Genomic DNA, 17,647 nt, shown 5'->3' on the forward strand with positions numbered 1-17,647 from the left:
TGATGACATGAGCCCTTCAAAGTGGAAAGCCTTTCCTGGCGGAGGGAGATTTGAGGATGGAAGGAGGGTGAGAGAGACAGGACCTTGCTGGCTGTGAAGGTGGAGGAAGGGGCCACAAGCCAAGAAATGCAGGTAGCCTCTAGTAGCTGGAAATGGCAAGGACTTGGATTCTCCCCCAGAGCCTCCAGAAAGAAATGCAACCCTCCAGCCATCTTGAGTTGACCCGTGAGACTCATGTCCAACCTCTATAGAACCATAAGATAATAAATTGTATTGTTTTACGACACTAACGTGGCGATCACCTCGGAGAGCACAACTGAGGCTTCCTCCAAGCACGTGGTCCTTCGCTCTTCTTCCCCATGACACCATGTGCTCTGCCCCCTCCACATCTGGCTCAGGCTGCTGACCCTGTTCGGGACACTCAGGTCGCCTCTCGCCTGAGCCTCTTAGTAACAACTGCCTTTCACCCCACCCGGTCCTCAGCCCTGACCCCCTGCCAGCGGCATTCGCCCTTCTGCCCCGCCCATTCTGTCCTGCCCCACTAAACCATAAAGTCCTTGAAGGCGGTGTCTGTGATTTGTTTTCCCCTGAGCTCCACGACCAGGAGTGGCCCACAGAGGTCTGTGTAGTGAACCTGGGGCATCTTGGGTAGTACGTCTCGTTCTCAGCTTCTAGCCGCATCAAGATGACCTGGGAATCTTAACAAGTCCTAATCCTACCAGACTGCCACGGAAGAATGGGAGGCAGCCCCATGTGTATTATTGGGCGGAAGGTCTCCAAGATTCAGAGTTAAGTAGAAGCAGCGGGAGGAAGCTGAAGACTGAGGAGAGCATGTTGCCATTTGCGTGAAAAGGGGAAAATATATTTACATAAGCTAACAACGAATGGTCTACCTTTGGAAAGATATGAAAAATAAGCAAAAGGACATCAGCGCCCGGAACTTTCTGAATTCTGTAGCATCTATACATACGATCTATTCACAAAAGTAAATAAAATTGTAAAAGTTCAAAAATATGGATTCTGGCTGTATTGCCAGAAAGGATCCAGGAAACTGTGTCTAAAGCACTGTCAGCTCATCCTAAGTCAGAAACTGAATTGTCAGGAAGAGGGCAGGGTCGAGATGCAAAGGATATTTGGAAGCATAAACTTAAAATGTACTTCATGAAAAAAAAAAAAAGAACTAGAAAGCTCTCCCAGGGGTCACGAAGCCAGGGTTGGGAACCCACCAACTGAGTCCCACCTCTGCATTTTATGGATGAGGAAAGAGAGGGAGAGCGACTTCTCAAAACTACGCAGCCAATCGGAAGCACAGGCCGGTGCCCCAGGAGTGATAATGACGATGACATTGACTCCCAGCCCCTGCTCACCTTCAAGCAGGGACCCTGCTCACTCACAGGGCAGGAGGACAGAAAGATAGAGAAGCAATCACCATCTTTAATCAACCCACCTGCACAGAAACCAGGGGAGCACTCCCTGCCTTGCAAGGTCCCAGTGAGAAAAGAACTTGGGTCCCCTTGCAAAATCCATCTCATAAAAACAAAAGGCTTCAAAGCACCAGTGGCTAAACCCGTGGAGTAGAAAGGAGGCGGGGCGTGTGGGGGTGGGAGGAGAGGGCTGGAGGCAGGGAAGCAGTCAGGTCTGAAGGGAACTGCTCCCTTCTTGAGCTGTACGCACAGTTACCTAGGCAGACCACCCGGGACTCAGTGCCTGGGGGAACCAGAGGAACTCCTGGGGCCGGTTCCTTGACACAGCACTACAGATGGGATGGTGGGGTGGGGTCCTAGCCCAGGATATTCTGGCCACAGACGGTAGGGAATGCTAGATCAGAGGGTGGAGAGCAAGGATGGAGTGTTCACCACGGACGGGCTCAGGTGTACGAGCCATCTGTGTTTCCCTCCAAGTCCCCCACGCCTCCTGCCCTCCTTCCTAACCCAGGGTATCACAGACTGGGAGCTGAGGCCTGACCCTCCTGCCCTCGGACTCCCGGCCCGTACACAGGAACCAAGGTCCTCAGGGGTGTCTGTGGAAGGAGGTGGGGAGAATGAGCTCTCATCTGTTTGCTCTCAAGGGTGCTGGCCCTCCCGGCCCCACACCACGACCCACTCCCCCAGTCTGCCTCTTCAGAACTCCTTCTGGGCTTCTTAGAGGTTTCTCCTGGACACTGGAGTGGTCACAGACGCTGGTGATCTTTGAAAAGTGTTGACTGGGCCGCGCCGGCCAGCCCTCTTCTATTCCGGAACCACAGGTCTTCCATCTGGAAGGTGGATGGAACCATCAGGGGTCGGTGGGGTTGCTGACGAGGTAGGGATCATGGCTGCAGCAGACCCGGCCTCAGGGACCTGGAAGGGGGTGGCGTGACTGAGGTGTGGCCTCCCCTCTTACTGGAATGAGCTTGAAATGTTTGCCAAGGGTGGGCAGGGGCCGAGCCTAGGAGGGCTTCCCTGTGGGTCAGGCTGAATTCAGGGCTCTGGGCTCTGTTCATCTGGTTCCCAACAGAACAGGTATATTGCTACAAGAGAGGTGGTGTAGATCATGTGGGTTCTAGAGTGTCCCAGATGGATGGGGGCTCAGAAAGGGAATTCAGTGACCAGACCCCGGGGTTCTGGAGCCTGAAACTGCAGAAAGTACACTGTGTTCAAGGCCTGCCTCCACCCAAAGCCTAGCTGTGTGGCCTCAAGCAAACGCTTCATATCTGGGCCTCAGTTTCCATATCTGAAAAATGGGAATTATAATCCCAGCCTCGCCCTGGGGACTTAAGAGTCAAATGAAAAGGCTAGAAAGAGCTCCATCTGCTAAGAGATTATTTTAATTATTTGAGGGAAACTGAGGCCCAGAGAGGGCCAGGGCCTTGCCAGATGTCACACAGAGAGTCAGTGACGGAGCTGCAACTGGAACCCAGGACTCCTGCTTCTAGGTCACAGTAACTCTCCCCAAGGCTGGTGAACCAGTGTGGTAAAATGAGGTGAATGCCATTTCTCTCTGGACACGGGACCGGAAGTTGGGTGAAGGGTTTCAAAAAGAAGAGGCTGGAGAAGGGAGGGAGGCCCCAGCGCACACCAAGGCTGAGATAAAAAAAAAAAAAATACAAACCCCCGCGATCCCCTCCCCCGCCCGGCCCGCCCCACCCTTGGAGTCGGGCTGCGAAGGGCCAGGTCCATGTCCGTGGCGGACCCAGCCAGTGCAGGCTGCAGTCGGTCCGCTAGCCGCCAGGGGGCGCGCCTGCCATTTGGGCCCGACCTGGTGGCCTCAGCTTCAGTCTAGCCAGCAAGCACGCGGCGCCCGGGTGGGAGCGCGGCTACCCCGACCTGCAGAAAACAAAGGCAGGTTAGGGAAGTGGACCCCGAAAATATGGGGGCAGGCAGATCCGGCTGCCCTCCCCGCTCCTCCCTGCCCTTCGTCCCCCAGCAGCCACGCCCTGGTCCCTCCACCCCACCCCACTGGGCGCCAGGACCCACGTGTACAGAGGCTGCAGTTGTAAATGCGACGTCTTCTGGGGCGCCTGGTATCCGTAGGAGTCAAAGCCACCGATGAAGTCAACTGTGGAAGGGGAGGTGGCTCATAGTTAGGGATGGGCCCCTAGGGTGCGAGTTATGGGAGGGTGGGTCCTGAAAAGGAGGAATCTGAGAGCCAGATCCCATACAGGGTTTTAGGGCCAGGCTTTGCTGCCAGATCCCAATAGGTGGACCTATGGGGAATGGGACATGGAGAAGCTCAGCCAGAGTGGCCAAAGCCCCAAGTGGACAGAGAACCTGGAGGGGCGAGGCCGTCCTTTAAGGGAGCAGGGCTTGAGCCACGTAAGAGGGCAAGACCACGGAGGTGCGTGCGTGGTGGTGGTGGTGGTGGGTTAATGGGAGCAGAGACTGGGCATGGGCGGTGTTTGTTAGGGGTGAGCCTCATGGAGCTCCTCCGGGGGGCAGAACCTAAGAGAGGTGGGTAGAGAGCGGCGCTGGAACCATGGGCTGGGCACCTGGATGTCTAGGTCACAGCTCAAAATGTGCTACGTAGACCCCCACTACCCCTGCCGCCTTTTCTTCCCCACCAAGAGGGTCCAGTTGGCCAACCCAGGGCTACCTCCCTGGAGGGAGCTTGGAGGCACTGTCCAGGGTGCTGAAGGAACAGGATGGTGTGCGGCCAGGCTTCCCCATTCCCTAGGGGCTCCCCACTCACAGCTGTCCTCCTCCTCCAGGAACACTTTGCTCACGTAGCAGGCGAACACAAAGCCGAACAGCTGGGGATGGAAGGAAAGAAGACAGAAGCTCTTCCTCCACCCTCTGCCTGGCTGGGCCTTGTCCGACTGGAGGGGCACGGTATGCGAAGATGAAGGCCAACCCATAACAACTTCCAGTTAAATGACTGGGCCTTACTGTCAAACATAGTTGGTTCCATTCTCCATTCTGCGAGTGGACTTTGGACAAGTAATTATTTTACCTCTTTGAGCCTCAGTTTCCCCAGCTGGACCTGGGCAATACTTTACTGACTTGTTTAGAAGAAAGAGGAGTATGTGACTTTGGGCATGTGGAGTGTGGAGGGCAAGACTAGGAACCAGAACTGTCTTGGATCCACTCTCACAACTCTTATGCACTTGATGTGGTCATTCCATTCTGTGAATAAGCAAACAAGTTTAGAGAGGGCAAGTGACTTGTCCAAGGTCACACAGCAGATACACTGGAGATCGGGTTGACTTACAGTCTGATGACTCATCCTAGTCATTAAACCTGCTCACGCCAGGCTGGGGCAGGGGTGAAGGGAGAAGATACAAGATAAGGAGACAGAGCCAGACAGAAGCACAAGAAGGCTGGGAGATCTAGGTTCTTCCCTTCTGAACTAGAGCTAAACAAAGGGGTTAGGGTAGACTCCACCTCCGGGAGTGTGTGGCTCAGGGGGACAGGAGGACTCACAGCCAGGAAGATCTGCAGAGCACTGCTGAGTGCTTCGATGTAGGGATAGTCAAGCAGGCAGCCGGTGACAGAGATGACATGGTGGTCTTCCAGGGCCAGGCGGGAGTTCAGGACAGGTGTCACTAGGCAGCCTGGCCCATTCTCCATCCACCAGGAGCGGTGCAGGGACGTGTTGAAGGTCATGATGAAGTCCCGGTCCTGGGGGCAGAGGGGCCTAGGATACTGAGCTGGGGCCACGAGGTGGCGGGAATCTTCCCCAGGCAGCAGGGAACTTTATATAAAGCCTACTTCACACTTGGACTGTTGAAGCAGCCTCCTCTCCTGACTTGACTTCAAGGGTCTGGAAGGGGATCTGTTTCCACAAGTCTCTATTTGGCCAGTAGGTGGCGCTTGATGACTATGCAGGTCTCACACTTCCCTCAGAGACCGAAAGGGCTGGTGCTGACCCACAGAAAGCCCCAAAATTTCAGGGATGGAAGGGACATTAACAGTGACTGAGTCCAATTTTCCAGCCCTGAGCGGAATTCTCAACACAGACCCCTTCATGGCCCATGCAGCCTCTCCACTGCTCTCTCTGTGTGACCCTGGGCAAACGTTTCCTCTCTTTAGTTCTTGGTCTGCCCATCTGAAATGGAGAAGGGCCTGGCTTAGATCCAAAGTTCTCACCCACGGTGTCTATGTGTTTACCCATCCAGTCACTCGTGCAGCCTGTTAACAGACATTCACCGAGTGCTGACCAGGTGCCAAGCACTGAGATGTGTCATCTCATTCCATCCCTTCCGCAACCACATGAAGGAATTATCTGCACTCATGAGACAGGGAAACTGAAGCTCAGAAGGTAAACCACTTGCCCAGGGTCACATCACTTGGAAATGTTGGAGCTGGGATTTAAATCCAGCAGAACTACAAAGCCAATGTTCCCATTCATGTATTTTGCCTTCTTTTTGTCTAAAATTAGAAGTTGTGCCCTCTGGGCTTGCTCTTCTACAAGCCAAGAACTTCCACTTTCTTCAGTGGTTCCGCACGAGCCCTGGGCCACTCGATTGTCCCCGAAGTCTACCCTCTTTCTCTTTTGAAAATATTGATCAGAACGGGACTCAAATCGGGGTGCCTTGCTGGCTCCGTCGGTGGAACATCTGACCTGATCTTGGGGTCGGGGGTTCAAGCCCCAGGTTGGGTGTGGAGATTACTTAAAAATGAAATCTTGGGGGAAAAAAAAAAAAAAGAGAACTGGACCCAAATCTTTGTGGCCTTAGCCGTACAAAGTGCATGGCATTTTCATCTCCCTTGCACCAAACACCTGTGGGGCCTGAGAGCAGTTTTTAGGGCCACGACGTGAGGCTGGTTTCTACTAAGCTTGGAATCACCTGTGACCCCAGGCCATCTTCATGCAGATGGCCCTTCAGCGTTGTCTGCTCCATCATTCGTTTCTGGCAGGTGCAGGGGCGGCCAAACAAAAATGTGGGGGTAGGGTTTGCAGAGCAGATTATTCGAATGTGTAGAGGGAAGTCTCTTCAAAAGACGATGTCCCAGACCCACACCTAACTTGGAGCCTTTGGGTAGGGGACAGGAAAGGTCCGGCTCTGCCCTCTAGCACTGCCAGGCCCGAGGCTTACCTGGGACAGCTGTCCGACCTCCAGGTAGAAGCAGATGATAAATGCATTCCAGCCAACCCAGAGCACCAGCCAGGCTGCATACTGGGGAGAGGAGAGGTGGGATCAGGGTGGGGCCTGGGAAAGTGGGGACAGGGCATGTCAATGCAGACAGAGCTCAGGGACTGAGGGGACCTTTGCAGGGGGAAATGATGACACCCCACTTAGGCGGCACTTTATAGTTTACAAGTCATTTTTATATCCGTCCGGTTCCTACAACAACAGCCCTGCATGGAAGGCGCCATCCTTTCTTTAAAGATAACTCACGTAAGCCCTAGAGAGGAGGTTTAAGGTTTCCGAGATCACACAGCGAGGAAGAGATAGGGCTGCCACTCAAACTCCAGTCCTCGGGCAGCTAATCCGATGCATTCTGCAGAGAACAGCAGCCACAGCCTGGCTCTGGAGCACTGGAGAGGATCTAGATATTTCCACCCAAGTCCCATGCCTGCAATTTCCGTGCCACCACACAGCAGACAGTGATGCTTAGAGTGGTACCTGGGGCTTTCCTGAGAGCCAGAGAGAAGGAGCCTCCCATCCCAGGTGACACAGAGCTTTGGGAGGGCCCTGTTCACCTGGCTTCCGGGAGCTCAGCCCGTGGGAGGCGGGAGAAGCCCAAGAATGAGCCGGAGGGGGCTCTGGCGGGAGCATGGCGTTGCATGGCACTGTTATCACAAGTGGCTAGCATTTTATGTAATAAACCTACTGAAAAGCCTTTTCCCTCAAAAGAGGCGTGTGAATGGGCCACTGAGGAAGAGCAGGGGAGAAGGGTGAGCCTAGCTGAAAGCAGGGGTTTAACAGAGACCATCAAGGACCAGGGCTTGGAAAGAGGAAGCAGGAGGAGGGAGCCAGGGACACAACACAATCCACGCCTGGGATCGGAGCACAGGGGACACTGACCTCAAGCCACACTAGCCGCTCGAGACCATATTCCTCATGAACAGCAAAGGGCAGGTCTTCCTAAAGCTACCTGAGGAACTAAACCAGATGAAGTCTGTCCCTCCACTGGCTTCCGGAGGCAGCGTGAAGATGTGTCAAGAGCGTTCACTCCGGACCTGACTGCTCTCTAATCCTGCCACTGATTAGCTGCGTGGCCTTAGGAAGCCTCATAACCTTTCTGAGCCTCATTTCCTCATCTGGGAAACGGCGATGGTAAGCCATACCTTGCAGGGCTGTTGTAAAGGTAAGCAAAACGTGCGCAACTCTCAGCACTGTGCTTGGCGGATGGTAGGCACTCCCTAAAATGATGTATCTTGTTAATACCTGGATTTTTCCCTAGGAAATTCTTCAGGGAGAATACCGCTCTTGTCTCTCTGCTGAGCAAAGAAGCATTGGTATTTGGGCATCCGCACCAGCAGCCGGGCTGGAGCTAAGACAGAGCAGGGGTCTGGGTGTCCAGGGTAGGGGGCAGTTCTGGCTGGAGGAGCCAGCGTGGGGGAGGGGGAGGGGAGGGGAGGGGCAAGTGAGCCATACCAGAATGAGGTACCGGGAGCGGTACTGCACGGTGCCGAAGATGCCCAGGATGACGGCCATGATGTGCAGGAAGTTGGCTAAGATAGGAGCCCACTGATAGCCCAGGAAGTCAAAGATCTGCCTCTCCAGTGCAGCCACCTGTGGGAAAGAGCAGGCTGAGGCCACAGGGACAAGGGAAGGCCAGGGACTAAAGGGAAGGGAAGGGATTCCTCCTTGACCTTGTGGAGCGGGTGACGCCACCTACCGTGGTGATGGGGCACCACGGCCTGACTGTACACGAGTCTCAGCATCATCCTAACTCTGCAAGACCACAGGGATACGGGGGGAGTGAGGGCAAGGCTGTGGGGGCCGGCTGAGACTGAGCCCTGATCATCACTTCGGGGAGAGCGAACGGGAGAAGGGAACCACAGTTCAGAACACCTTCAGAGCCAAGAGGCTCTGCCCACTAGTACCTGCCCCTGCCCCATGTGGGGCTCTGAGCAGGTGGAGTCAGGATCCAGACTGCTCCCCGCCCTCCCAGCTCTGGCCAAGGGCTGAGCCATAGCCCTGAAGGGCTAGAAGTCCTGAAGCCCCTTCTTCCAAGGACTCCTGTCTGGAGGTTGCCCTGGCCCGTGGGATCCATGGGATGCAGAGAAAGGGATTTTTTTTTTTTTTTTTTTTTCACTCTCCTTCCCCCAGGGAGCTGTAATGGGTTGCAAAATTGACCTCAAGTTTTTCCTCTCCATGTTTCCATGCTCTTCGACAATGCCGTCCCACACTAACTCTGCATGGTTATGTGACTCGCTTTGCCCAGTGGGACTTTAGCAAGCCCAATGCAAGTTGAAGACCCCCAAAATGCTTGTGCATTGGAGTTTGCCCACTTGCTACACGTGTAACACAGAGAACACCACGAGAAAGAGCCCGGGTGCCCAGCCGGAGCCTGAGAGGAGAACCAAGGCGCCCTAGTTGACAGCCAATCAACCTTCAGACGCGTGAGGCCATTTAGATCATTCCGCTAACCAACCCAGCAACTGACCTAAGACACGTACCTAGACCAGAAAAATCTCCCAGGTGATCCGCAGAATCAAGAGCTCAATAAAATGGTTGTTTTACACTGCTGTCATGGAATGATTTGTTACCCAGCAGAAGTTAACTGATATATAGGACCCCATCAGCACTCCCTTTCCCAGTAGCCCTGGTTCAACCTTGCAGCTGCTATACTTAAGAACAAAGGTGCCGGCGTGCCTGGGTGGCTCATGAGGTTAAGTGTCGGACTCTTGATTTCAGCTCAGGTCATGATCTCACAGTTCATGAGTTCAAGCCCAGCATCAGGCTCTGCACTGATTGGGATTATCTCTCTCCCTCTCTGTTCCTCCCCCAGTTGTTCTTGCTTACGCTCTCTCAAAATAAATAAACAAACAAAAAGAGAAGAAGAACAAAGGTGCCAGGGAAATCCATTGTTATTGATTGCCCAATACCTCTTTTTCTGGTAATAGAAACCATCTCTTTTGTTTTGGGAACCACCGTCCAGACCCTTAGTTCATGTGGTTTGGGTGGGGCTGAGCCCATCTCTAATTTCAGCGGAAGGCTCAGGACCCAGTCCTGACCAAATAATCGGCACATGGGGATCTGTGCAGGGATGGACACTCGTCCCCGTGCCTGCCCCTGGCGGTCACTGTGGATGGTTGCTGGAGTAATTGGGACAGAGATACCCTCTATCTGCCAGGGTATCTGAACGGGCATAGTGTCACCCAGAGCTGTTGGTGGCTGTCTTTGCCATCTCACAGGGACAGCCTGCTTGAGGAAGCAGCCCAAAGCTAAGGGGCAGAGAGGGAAGCAGAGTGGACAAGCGAGGTGAGTGTCCTGGTAACGTCATTTCCGGTCTCAGGATCTAGCCATCGCTGAAAACTAATTCTCCCTCCTTGCACTTGCGATTTCTGTCCCTTGCAACCGAAAGTCCTGACCTAAAAGAGAAGGGGAGCGGAGGGGATCTGGCTGGGAAGGGACAGGGAGGGTTCTGATTGAGAAGATCCTAGAAGCCTTTCTCCTGGCAGGGAGGCAGGAGGAGGTGGGGCTGACGCTACCGCACAGATGGCAGGGCTTGGGCAGAAACCCAGGAAGCCGCGGGCCCAACCCTGGCACCCGCCCACCTGGCGGCAGCCTGCCTCTTGTTGGTGACTCCTCTCCCGGGGCCCTGCAGATTGGAAAGAGCTTTCCAAGTGCACCTCTCATGGATACTCCTTGGCAGAAAGGCACGGCTGAGACCATTATCTCATTCTGAAGAAAGAGACCACGAGGCTCAGAGAAGGGAAGTGACTTGCCCAAGGTAACACAGCAGGTAGGTGGCAGAGCCAGGCAGCCATTCTGCTTTTCTCTGCCACCTGTCCCATCAAAGTCCCTCACTTTGCCCTGTTGCCACTGGCCTGGGAGTTAAGAGGTTGACAGTATGACAGACTCCTGGGTGAATTTGGGCGGGCCACCTTCCCCACTGGGTCTCAAGCTCCTTCCTCCATACATAAGAGGCCACTGGACTACATGACCTCTAAGGGCCCTTCTGGTTTTGACCCCAACGGTCTGCTGACCTTGGGAGAGAAACTCCCCAGATTGCTCCCCCTGCTCCCAAAAGATCCTCCCTCATTTCCGTTTTTCTCCTTTCCACCCTGACTCTGCCGGGCCTGGGAGAGCCCTGGTGGTTTGGGGTTCCCCTGAGGCTCTCAGCTCTGTTGGCATCTGGTCCTGGCAAGGAGGATGCCATCAGAGGACAGAGGAGGTGGCTGAGACAGACTTGCCCAGGCTCATCGTGTAGCTGGGGAGACATCTTGCCTGGGTATGCCTACCTAAAACAGGACATCACCCTGCCCTGACCCTGGCACTTGCTCAAAGCCCTCTTTTGGTTCTTGGGGACCTCGATGACAAAGTAAGCAGTGGGACAGTTACCACAAAAAGCTTTGGAGTCTCTAAAACTTGGGTTGAAACTGCAGCTCTGTGCGACATGGGGCAAGTTACTTTCCCTCTCGGAGCCTATTTCTTCAACTATAAATGGGGAAGACAATCCTTCCCTTGAGAAGTTGTGAGGATATGGAGACATCACATAAACTAACAGACAACTAGACTTAATCAATGGTGGCTAATTAGGAGAAGACTCAACAGTGGAAGCTTCTTAGTTGGGCACCGAAGGTTTCCTGGGAGCTGGCACAAGCCTTTATCCGCAGCCAGCTCCTGCCCCCAAGTGGCTGAAACAATGGTTTAAGTCCCGCCTTCATTTCCCTTTTCCTCCCTCCCTTCCTTCCTTCCTTCCTTCCTTCCTTTTAATTTTTTAACATTTATTTTGAGAGTGAGAGAGAAAGAAAGAAAGAAAGAGAGGCAGAGAAAGGGAGCTGGCTGAAAGCAGCTGAAGCAGGCTCCAGGCTCTGAGCTGTCAGCGCAGAGCCCTCTTCGGATCCTCTGTGCCCCCCTCTCTCTGCCCCACCCCTGTTCATGCGTTCTTTCTCGAAAATGAAGAAACATTGGGAAAAAATGAATCCATGGACATATATATTTTTAATTTTTTTAAACGTAAAAAAATATATTTATCTTGAGAGAGAGGGAGAGCACGCACGGGGGAGGGGCAGAGAGAAGGAGAGAGAGAGAGAGAGAGAGAGAGAGAGAGAGAGAGAGAGAGAGAATCCCAAGCAGGGTCCACGTTGTCAGCGCAGGGCCCAGCGTGAGGCTTGAACTCACGAACCACGAGGTCACGAGCTGACATCGAGTTGGACGCTTGAGCCATTCAGGCGCCTCGAAACCTTATTTTTACTGCGTATTTATTTTTGAGAGAGGGTGCGTGAGCAGGGGAGGGGCCGAGAAAGAGGCGGAGCGAGGATCCGAAGCAGGCTCTGTGCTGACAGCAGCGAGCCCGATGTAGGGCTCGAACTCACAAACTGTGAGATCATGACCTGAGCCAAAGTCTGACACTCAACTGACTTCACCACACAGGCATCCCTGAACCTTTCTTTTTTTTAATTTATTCTTATTTTTTTAAATTAATGTTTACTTACTTTTGACACAGAGAGAGAGAGAGAGAGAGCGTGCGCACGCATGAATTGGGGAGGGTCAGAGAGAGAGGGAGACACAGAATCCGAAGCAGGCTCCAGGCTCCGAGCTGTCAGCACAGAGCCCGACGCGGGGCTCGAACTCACGGACCGTGAGATCATGACCTGAGCCGAAGTCGGACGCTTAAGCGACCGAGCCACCCAGGGGCCCCAATAATCTCAATTCTAAACTTATTATTTTTTATTAGAAAACCAAGTCAAATATTCCAGAACTTCTGCTTGTCCAGCTGTGGTATGTGGCTAATTAACAAATAAAGAGCAAACAGAATTATCTTCCCCCTTTGGGTGCAGCAGCTTAGAACAATAATCTGAGGGCCGCAGTGACTGTAAATGCAACTGACCTTGGTGTGTCTTTTTACTCTCAGGGGAGGGATAGTGTGGAGACGACAGCACCTCCTTTGCAAAAGTTTCTTTTTTTTTTCCTTTTGTTTTGTTTTGTTTTGCAAAAGTTTAAAGTGCACGTGCACTGAGGGAAAAAGTGACTCTTTTTTTTTTTTTTTTTTTTTTTTTTTTAACCTGGTCAGCCCATAAGCTAGGTCTTGAGTCTCTCCTAGGTGGGCCAGAACCAGGACGGAAGCTCCTGTTGGCAACTGATGCAGCCTCCTCCCTGATCTCCAGCAAAGGGAGGTTGGCCACAACCCCCCCCCCCCCCCATCGAGGGCTTTTCCTTTTTCCTTTTTTTAATGTTTATTTATTTTTGAGGGAGGGAGGGAGGGAGAGGGAGAGAGAGAGAGAGAGAGAGAGAGAGCGCAAGCAGGGGAAGGGCAGAAACAGAGGAAGACACAGAATCCAAAGCAGGCTCCAGGCTCTGAGCTGTCAGCACAGAGCCCGACGCGGAGCTCTGACTCAGAAACCGCGAGATCATGTCCTGAGCCGAGGTTGGAAGCTTCATCGACCGAGCCACCCAGGCGCCCCTCGAGTGCTTTTTCTAAAATACAAATCTGGTCCAGTCACTCTGTCATCAGGGCAGCCCACAGAGCTTGGGGTAATCCCTGCGGTCTCTGGGCCTGCCAACTCCCCAGCCACACAGGACCCCAAACCAGGACGAGAGCCCTGACCATCCCAGAGTGACAGATGAGAACGGGTCACCAGATCCCGTCTGCATCGGTCAAGACCCGCATGCCTGCCCCTCAATCCTCTCTACCCTCATCCCCTCAAGGCCCTGTGCTGCTCCCCCTGACCCAGCCCTCCCCCACCCCTTTCAGAAGTCCTCCCAAACCAGCCTGTGCCCCTAAAGGCTCAGCTCCTTCCCTGAGGGGTCCCCCCTCCCCTATGTTTTGCACCCAAGGATGCCGTTTCTCTGTGCTCTTCTCAGTGACCATTTCTCTTCTCACATCCCATGTTTCTTGGGCCCAAGGGTGGGGTAGGATCCTCTGGGGTCCCTAAGTTGCTTACAGAACTGGAAAACCCTGTGCCCCCCGGGGCTCAGGCCCTAGGGCTATACCACTCCCCCCACTGCTGACCTCGTCATCCACTGGCCTCCAGGTCCTGCCTTTTCCTGAAAATGAGTTTCATCCCTGCATCACCCCAGTTGCCTTGGACATCAGGGACCACCCCCTCCAGCACCGTGACTTCTCATCTCTCAAACACCTCTCCTGTGACCTTTCCCTCCATTTCTCCTCCTACACGGCCACCACGTGGACTGTGGCATCACCATAACTGCCCCGCCTCCAAAGTCACCAATTCGACAGCCCCTGCTGGACCACTCCAGCTTGCTTCCCAGCACCTGTGGACGGTGACGGTGACGACCTGGGTCCAGTGCATCAGGTCCCCTGCCCCTCACCCTCCACCCCTTCCATTCTCCATTTCCTCACTCACACCCCAGCTCGGCTTGCTGGGACCGCACGATGCTTCCTTACTTCCGAATGAGCTTCGGCTGTAAGCCAAACTCCCATGCCCTCTGCCTTTCCATCGCACCTGTCAGGAAAGGCCCACACCTGCAAAAACCCAATTAACAGTGTTCTCACTGCCTGCAAAGCAGCCAAGCGCTGATAGAGCATGTCACTCCCCAGGCAGACAAGGTGCATGACAGATCGACAGACCCTGTAATCATCAACTTTGAGAGCACCCCCCCCTCCGCCCCACAACCCACCTGGGCCTCTCTAGGGAACTCACTTTCTCCACTATCTCAGATCTTACTGTCCTCAACCCTCCTGGGCCCCCACCCCCACCCCAGCCTCACTCTCAGAGGACCTGGCCTCTGTCTCCCCCTCCTCCGCCCGGTGCCTCCACCTACACCCTGGACCCCATCTCCTGTCTTCTCGGGAGCTCACACCATCCTCTTCTTGCCTGTAAACTCAACCTCAACCTCTCCCTCTGCCCAGGATCCTTCCCATGGGGTCCTAAACACATTCAAGCCACTTCTATTAAAAAAATGAATGAATGGGGGCGCCTGGGTGGCTCAGTCGGTTAAGCGTCCGACTTCGGCTCAGGTCATGATCTCGCGGTTCATGAGTTCAAGCCCCATGTCGGGCTCTGTGCTTACAGCTCAGAGCCTGGAGCCTGTTTCAGATTCTGTGTCTCCCTCTCTCTCTCTGACCCTCCCCCATTCATGCTCTGTCTCTCTCTGTCTCAAAAATAAACGTTAAAAAAATAAATAAAAAATTAAAAAAAATGAATGAATGAACGAACGAACGAAAGAAAAGCCCCGCATGGTCCTCCAGCTACACCTCCTCTATCTCAATGCTCTCACGCCCAGACTAAGGGTCTCAACGTCCTCCCTATAACTCGTTCCTCTGCCCGCTTGCACGCTGCAGTGTGGTTCAGTGGTTAGGAGCTGGGTCAGAATCCTGGTACCACTGGCCAAGTCACTTAACCTCGCTGCACCTCGGTTTCCTCTCCAGCGGAATGGGTATAATTCACAACACCTCTCTCATACGGTTGTGAAGAGATTCGGAGTTGTTTGTTTAATTTGTGAACACGATGCCCAACGTGGGGCCTGAAACTCACAACTCTGAGATCAAGAGGTGCATGCTCTAGCAACTGAACCAGACGGGCATCCCATTTTTCTTTTCTTTACTATTATTTAAAATTATATTCTGCTGCAGAACTCCCTTGCCTCCCCCCTTGCTTTCCTTTTCCCATGGCACTTATCACACACTAACATACTACCCACTCCCTTTTACTGCCTGACTCCTGCATTAGAAGGTAAACCCCACGGGAGCAGGGATTTCTGCCTGAGGTGCTCCCGGCTGCATTTCCGGCAGGGAGAGCTGTGCCTGGCACGGGGGCAAGTGCCAAGGTTAAGCTGGTTCTCCACCCTTCCTGGCCACTCCTGATTCTGGTGTGTAGCCAGGGCCCTAAATGTCAGAACACCCCAAGGCCATTCCCTGGGCTCTCTTTATGCTCCTTTTGTCCAAGCAAACGCACGCCCACCCAAGCTCCAGGGGCTACTTGCTTGTGTTTCGGCCTCCAGCCCCTTTATAAGTGGCTACTCATTGGATGAACTTCACATGCCCAAACGTGGACTTAATGAACTTACTATGCCCCAAACTGGTCCATTTCCAGTGTTTGGGTCCCATGATGTGCTGCAAAAGCCAGAAAGCTCAACTTCAGGTCCTGGTCTCCCTCCTGCCCTCTACAAGACTACCAGCTGCCCTCCCCACCCTGCCTGCCCCCCGGCCTGCCTCAAGCCTAACCGGCCCCTCTCCTTTCCCAAGTGAAGCCACCACGGGGCTCCCCTGCTGCCCCTCCCCCTGCCCTTAGCTCCCCACCCCCACCCGATTATTTATTTATCGGGTAGCTGCCAGCTGAGGGGGATGCGGTTGCCATGGGAACCATCAGCCCCGGGTCAGGGCTGCTTCTGTTCTCAGTAGGATGCTCTTGTCTGTCTAGACGCCAACCCCAGGAGCCCAACACCAGGTGGGGGGTGGGGGTGGGGGTCAAGGGATAAATGATGCGGATAGGCCCACCCCAGCCCCCAGGAAGCAGGCTGGGGGAAGAGAGGGCGGAGAGGGGGCTGGGCTCCAGCCCCAGAACCCATCACAAGCCTCTCGTGCCCAAGCCCTTGCCGGCCAATTCTGCAAGTCAACTACTTTGCTGGCCAAAATTCCAGCCATGTCGCCGGGGGACACAGAAGTCAGACCATCTGAGGGAGGGGTCCCTGAAGTTTTTGAAGAATGGTTTGGTCCAGCCCGGTACTGTTACTGACTTTAGTTCACAGAAGGCTGACGTGGGAAGAGCTCCCCATTTGGGGACCAGCAAACCTGATTCTGTCCCCAGTGATTTCACTGTGCGACCTTGGGCAAGTTACTCCCCCTCTCTGAGCCGGAGCCTGGGAAAATGTCCCAAAGCGCATGGAAAGCTTTCGGCCCAGCGCCTGGCACACGGTTGGTGCTCTGTATACGGCAACAGCCTTTGCTGCAGCCCCAAACTCAAACCCCCCTTTTCCCAATGGATTTCTGAGGCAGCTGACAAAATTAAACCCGACTTAGGCCCTCATCCATGAAATGAGGGAGTGGGACTGAAGCCAGACAGGAGGACCCCTGGAGATCCACCAGCCCAACCCCCTCATTAGGGAGGTGAGCCAACTGGCTGCAGTGCGTTGTCTGAGAGGAAGGACTTCCCACTCCCCCTGAGCTCTGCCTCCATCGCTGGCTGCAGTGGTCCCAGAGATCAGGTAGTCTTTGGCAGGGTCAGGGAAAAACAGGCCTGGCAGGGACTCAGTTCACCGAAAAAATATTTCTTGAGCACCTATAATGTGCCAGGCTGTGTGCAGAGTACCCAGTGATGAACAAGCTGGTGTGGCACCCTCCTCAGGAGCTCAAGTCTGGAGACAAATCCCATAGTCCTCTGGGAGCTGATGATGGGAGCTTCTCTGCCAGGTTCCCCGCCCGCTGTGTGTAGCGACCTGTGGGGACTCCTTCCTACCCCCAACACACACACACACACACACACACACACACACACACACACACACACACACACACACAAACACGCGCGCGCTCCCTGTCGCTGTCTCTTCTGGGGCTCCTGCGGCCCTTCTGCCTCTCTGCCCTGGTCTGATTCCTGATGGAAAATGGCCAAGGTCGTCACCGGTAAGTGAAAACAAAAAACAAAAACACAACAACCGCAGAGTAATAGGATTCCATTTACATTACAAATAAAAAATAAAAAGAGAGACAAAGCCAAAAAATAAAAATAAATAAAAAGACGCGAAACGTGTTTGACTAAATGCAGAATCAAGAGCTGAGGAGACACACACGACAAATGGTTATGAGAACTTTCCTCTAGGGAGTCGGACTGGGGAGATGGGGAGCCTTACACTTTCACTTAGAAATACTTCTGTATCTTGGATTTTTTACAACGAAGGTATGCTTTTCAACAACGTTAAAAAGACACATCTTTCAGTGTCGATTCGTGTGAAAAAGCAGTGAAGTGGCTCAGACGATCTGAGGTCTCCTTCTCTGATGTGAAGGTGCTGGGGGGCCCCGGGCAAGTGTCCTCCTCTGGGCCTCAGTGTTCTCGTCTGTACAGTGGGGGCCTCGGTCGCTCCAAACCACTGTCTGGGCCTGGTGATGCTGCAGCCTGCCTATGGGCAGGGGGCCTGGCTTTGGGGTCC

The 17,647-nt window shown here is 53.8% G+C and overlaps 1 protein-coding gene across 1 annotated transcript in view; it reads right to left on the reverse strand.

The window, feature by feature from the left end:
- Positions 1-3,138: 3,138 nt before the first annotated feature.
- NKAIN1 (sodium/potassium transporting ATPase interacting 1) overlaps positions 3,139-17,647 on the reverse strand; it is a 39,535-nt gene continuing 25,026 nt past the window's right edge. The window contains exons 2-7 of the mRNA XM_042951471.1: positions 8,021-8,158; positions 6,515-6,595; positions 4,899-5,096; positions 4,168-4,228; positions 3,456-3,537; positions 3,139-3,305 (exon numbers count right to left, since the gene is read on the reverse strand). Coding sequence (XP_042807405.1) covers positions 3,296-3,305; positions 3,456-3,537; positions 4,168-4,228; positions 4,899-5,096; positions 6,515-6,595; positions 8,021-8,158 — 570 coding nt within the window. The 3' untranslated portion in view covers positions 3,139-3,295. The remainder of the gene's footprint in view (positions 3,306-3,455; positions 3,538-4,167; positions 4,229-4,898; positions 5,097-6,514; positions 6,596-8,020; positions 8,159-17,647) is intronic.

This window comes from Panthera leo, chromosome C1 (genome assembly GCF_018350215.1).
Source record: "Panthera leo isolate Ple1 chromosome C1, P.leo_Ple1_pat1.1, whole genome shotgun sequence".
Classification (NCBI taxonomy): domain Eukaryota; kingdom Metazoa; phylum Chordata; class Mammalia; order Carnivora; family Felidae; genus Panthera; species Panthera leo.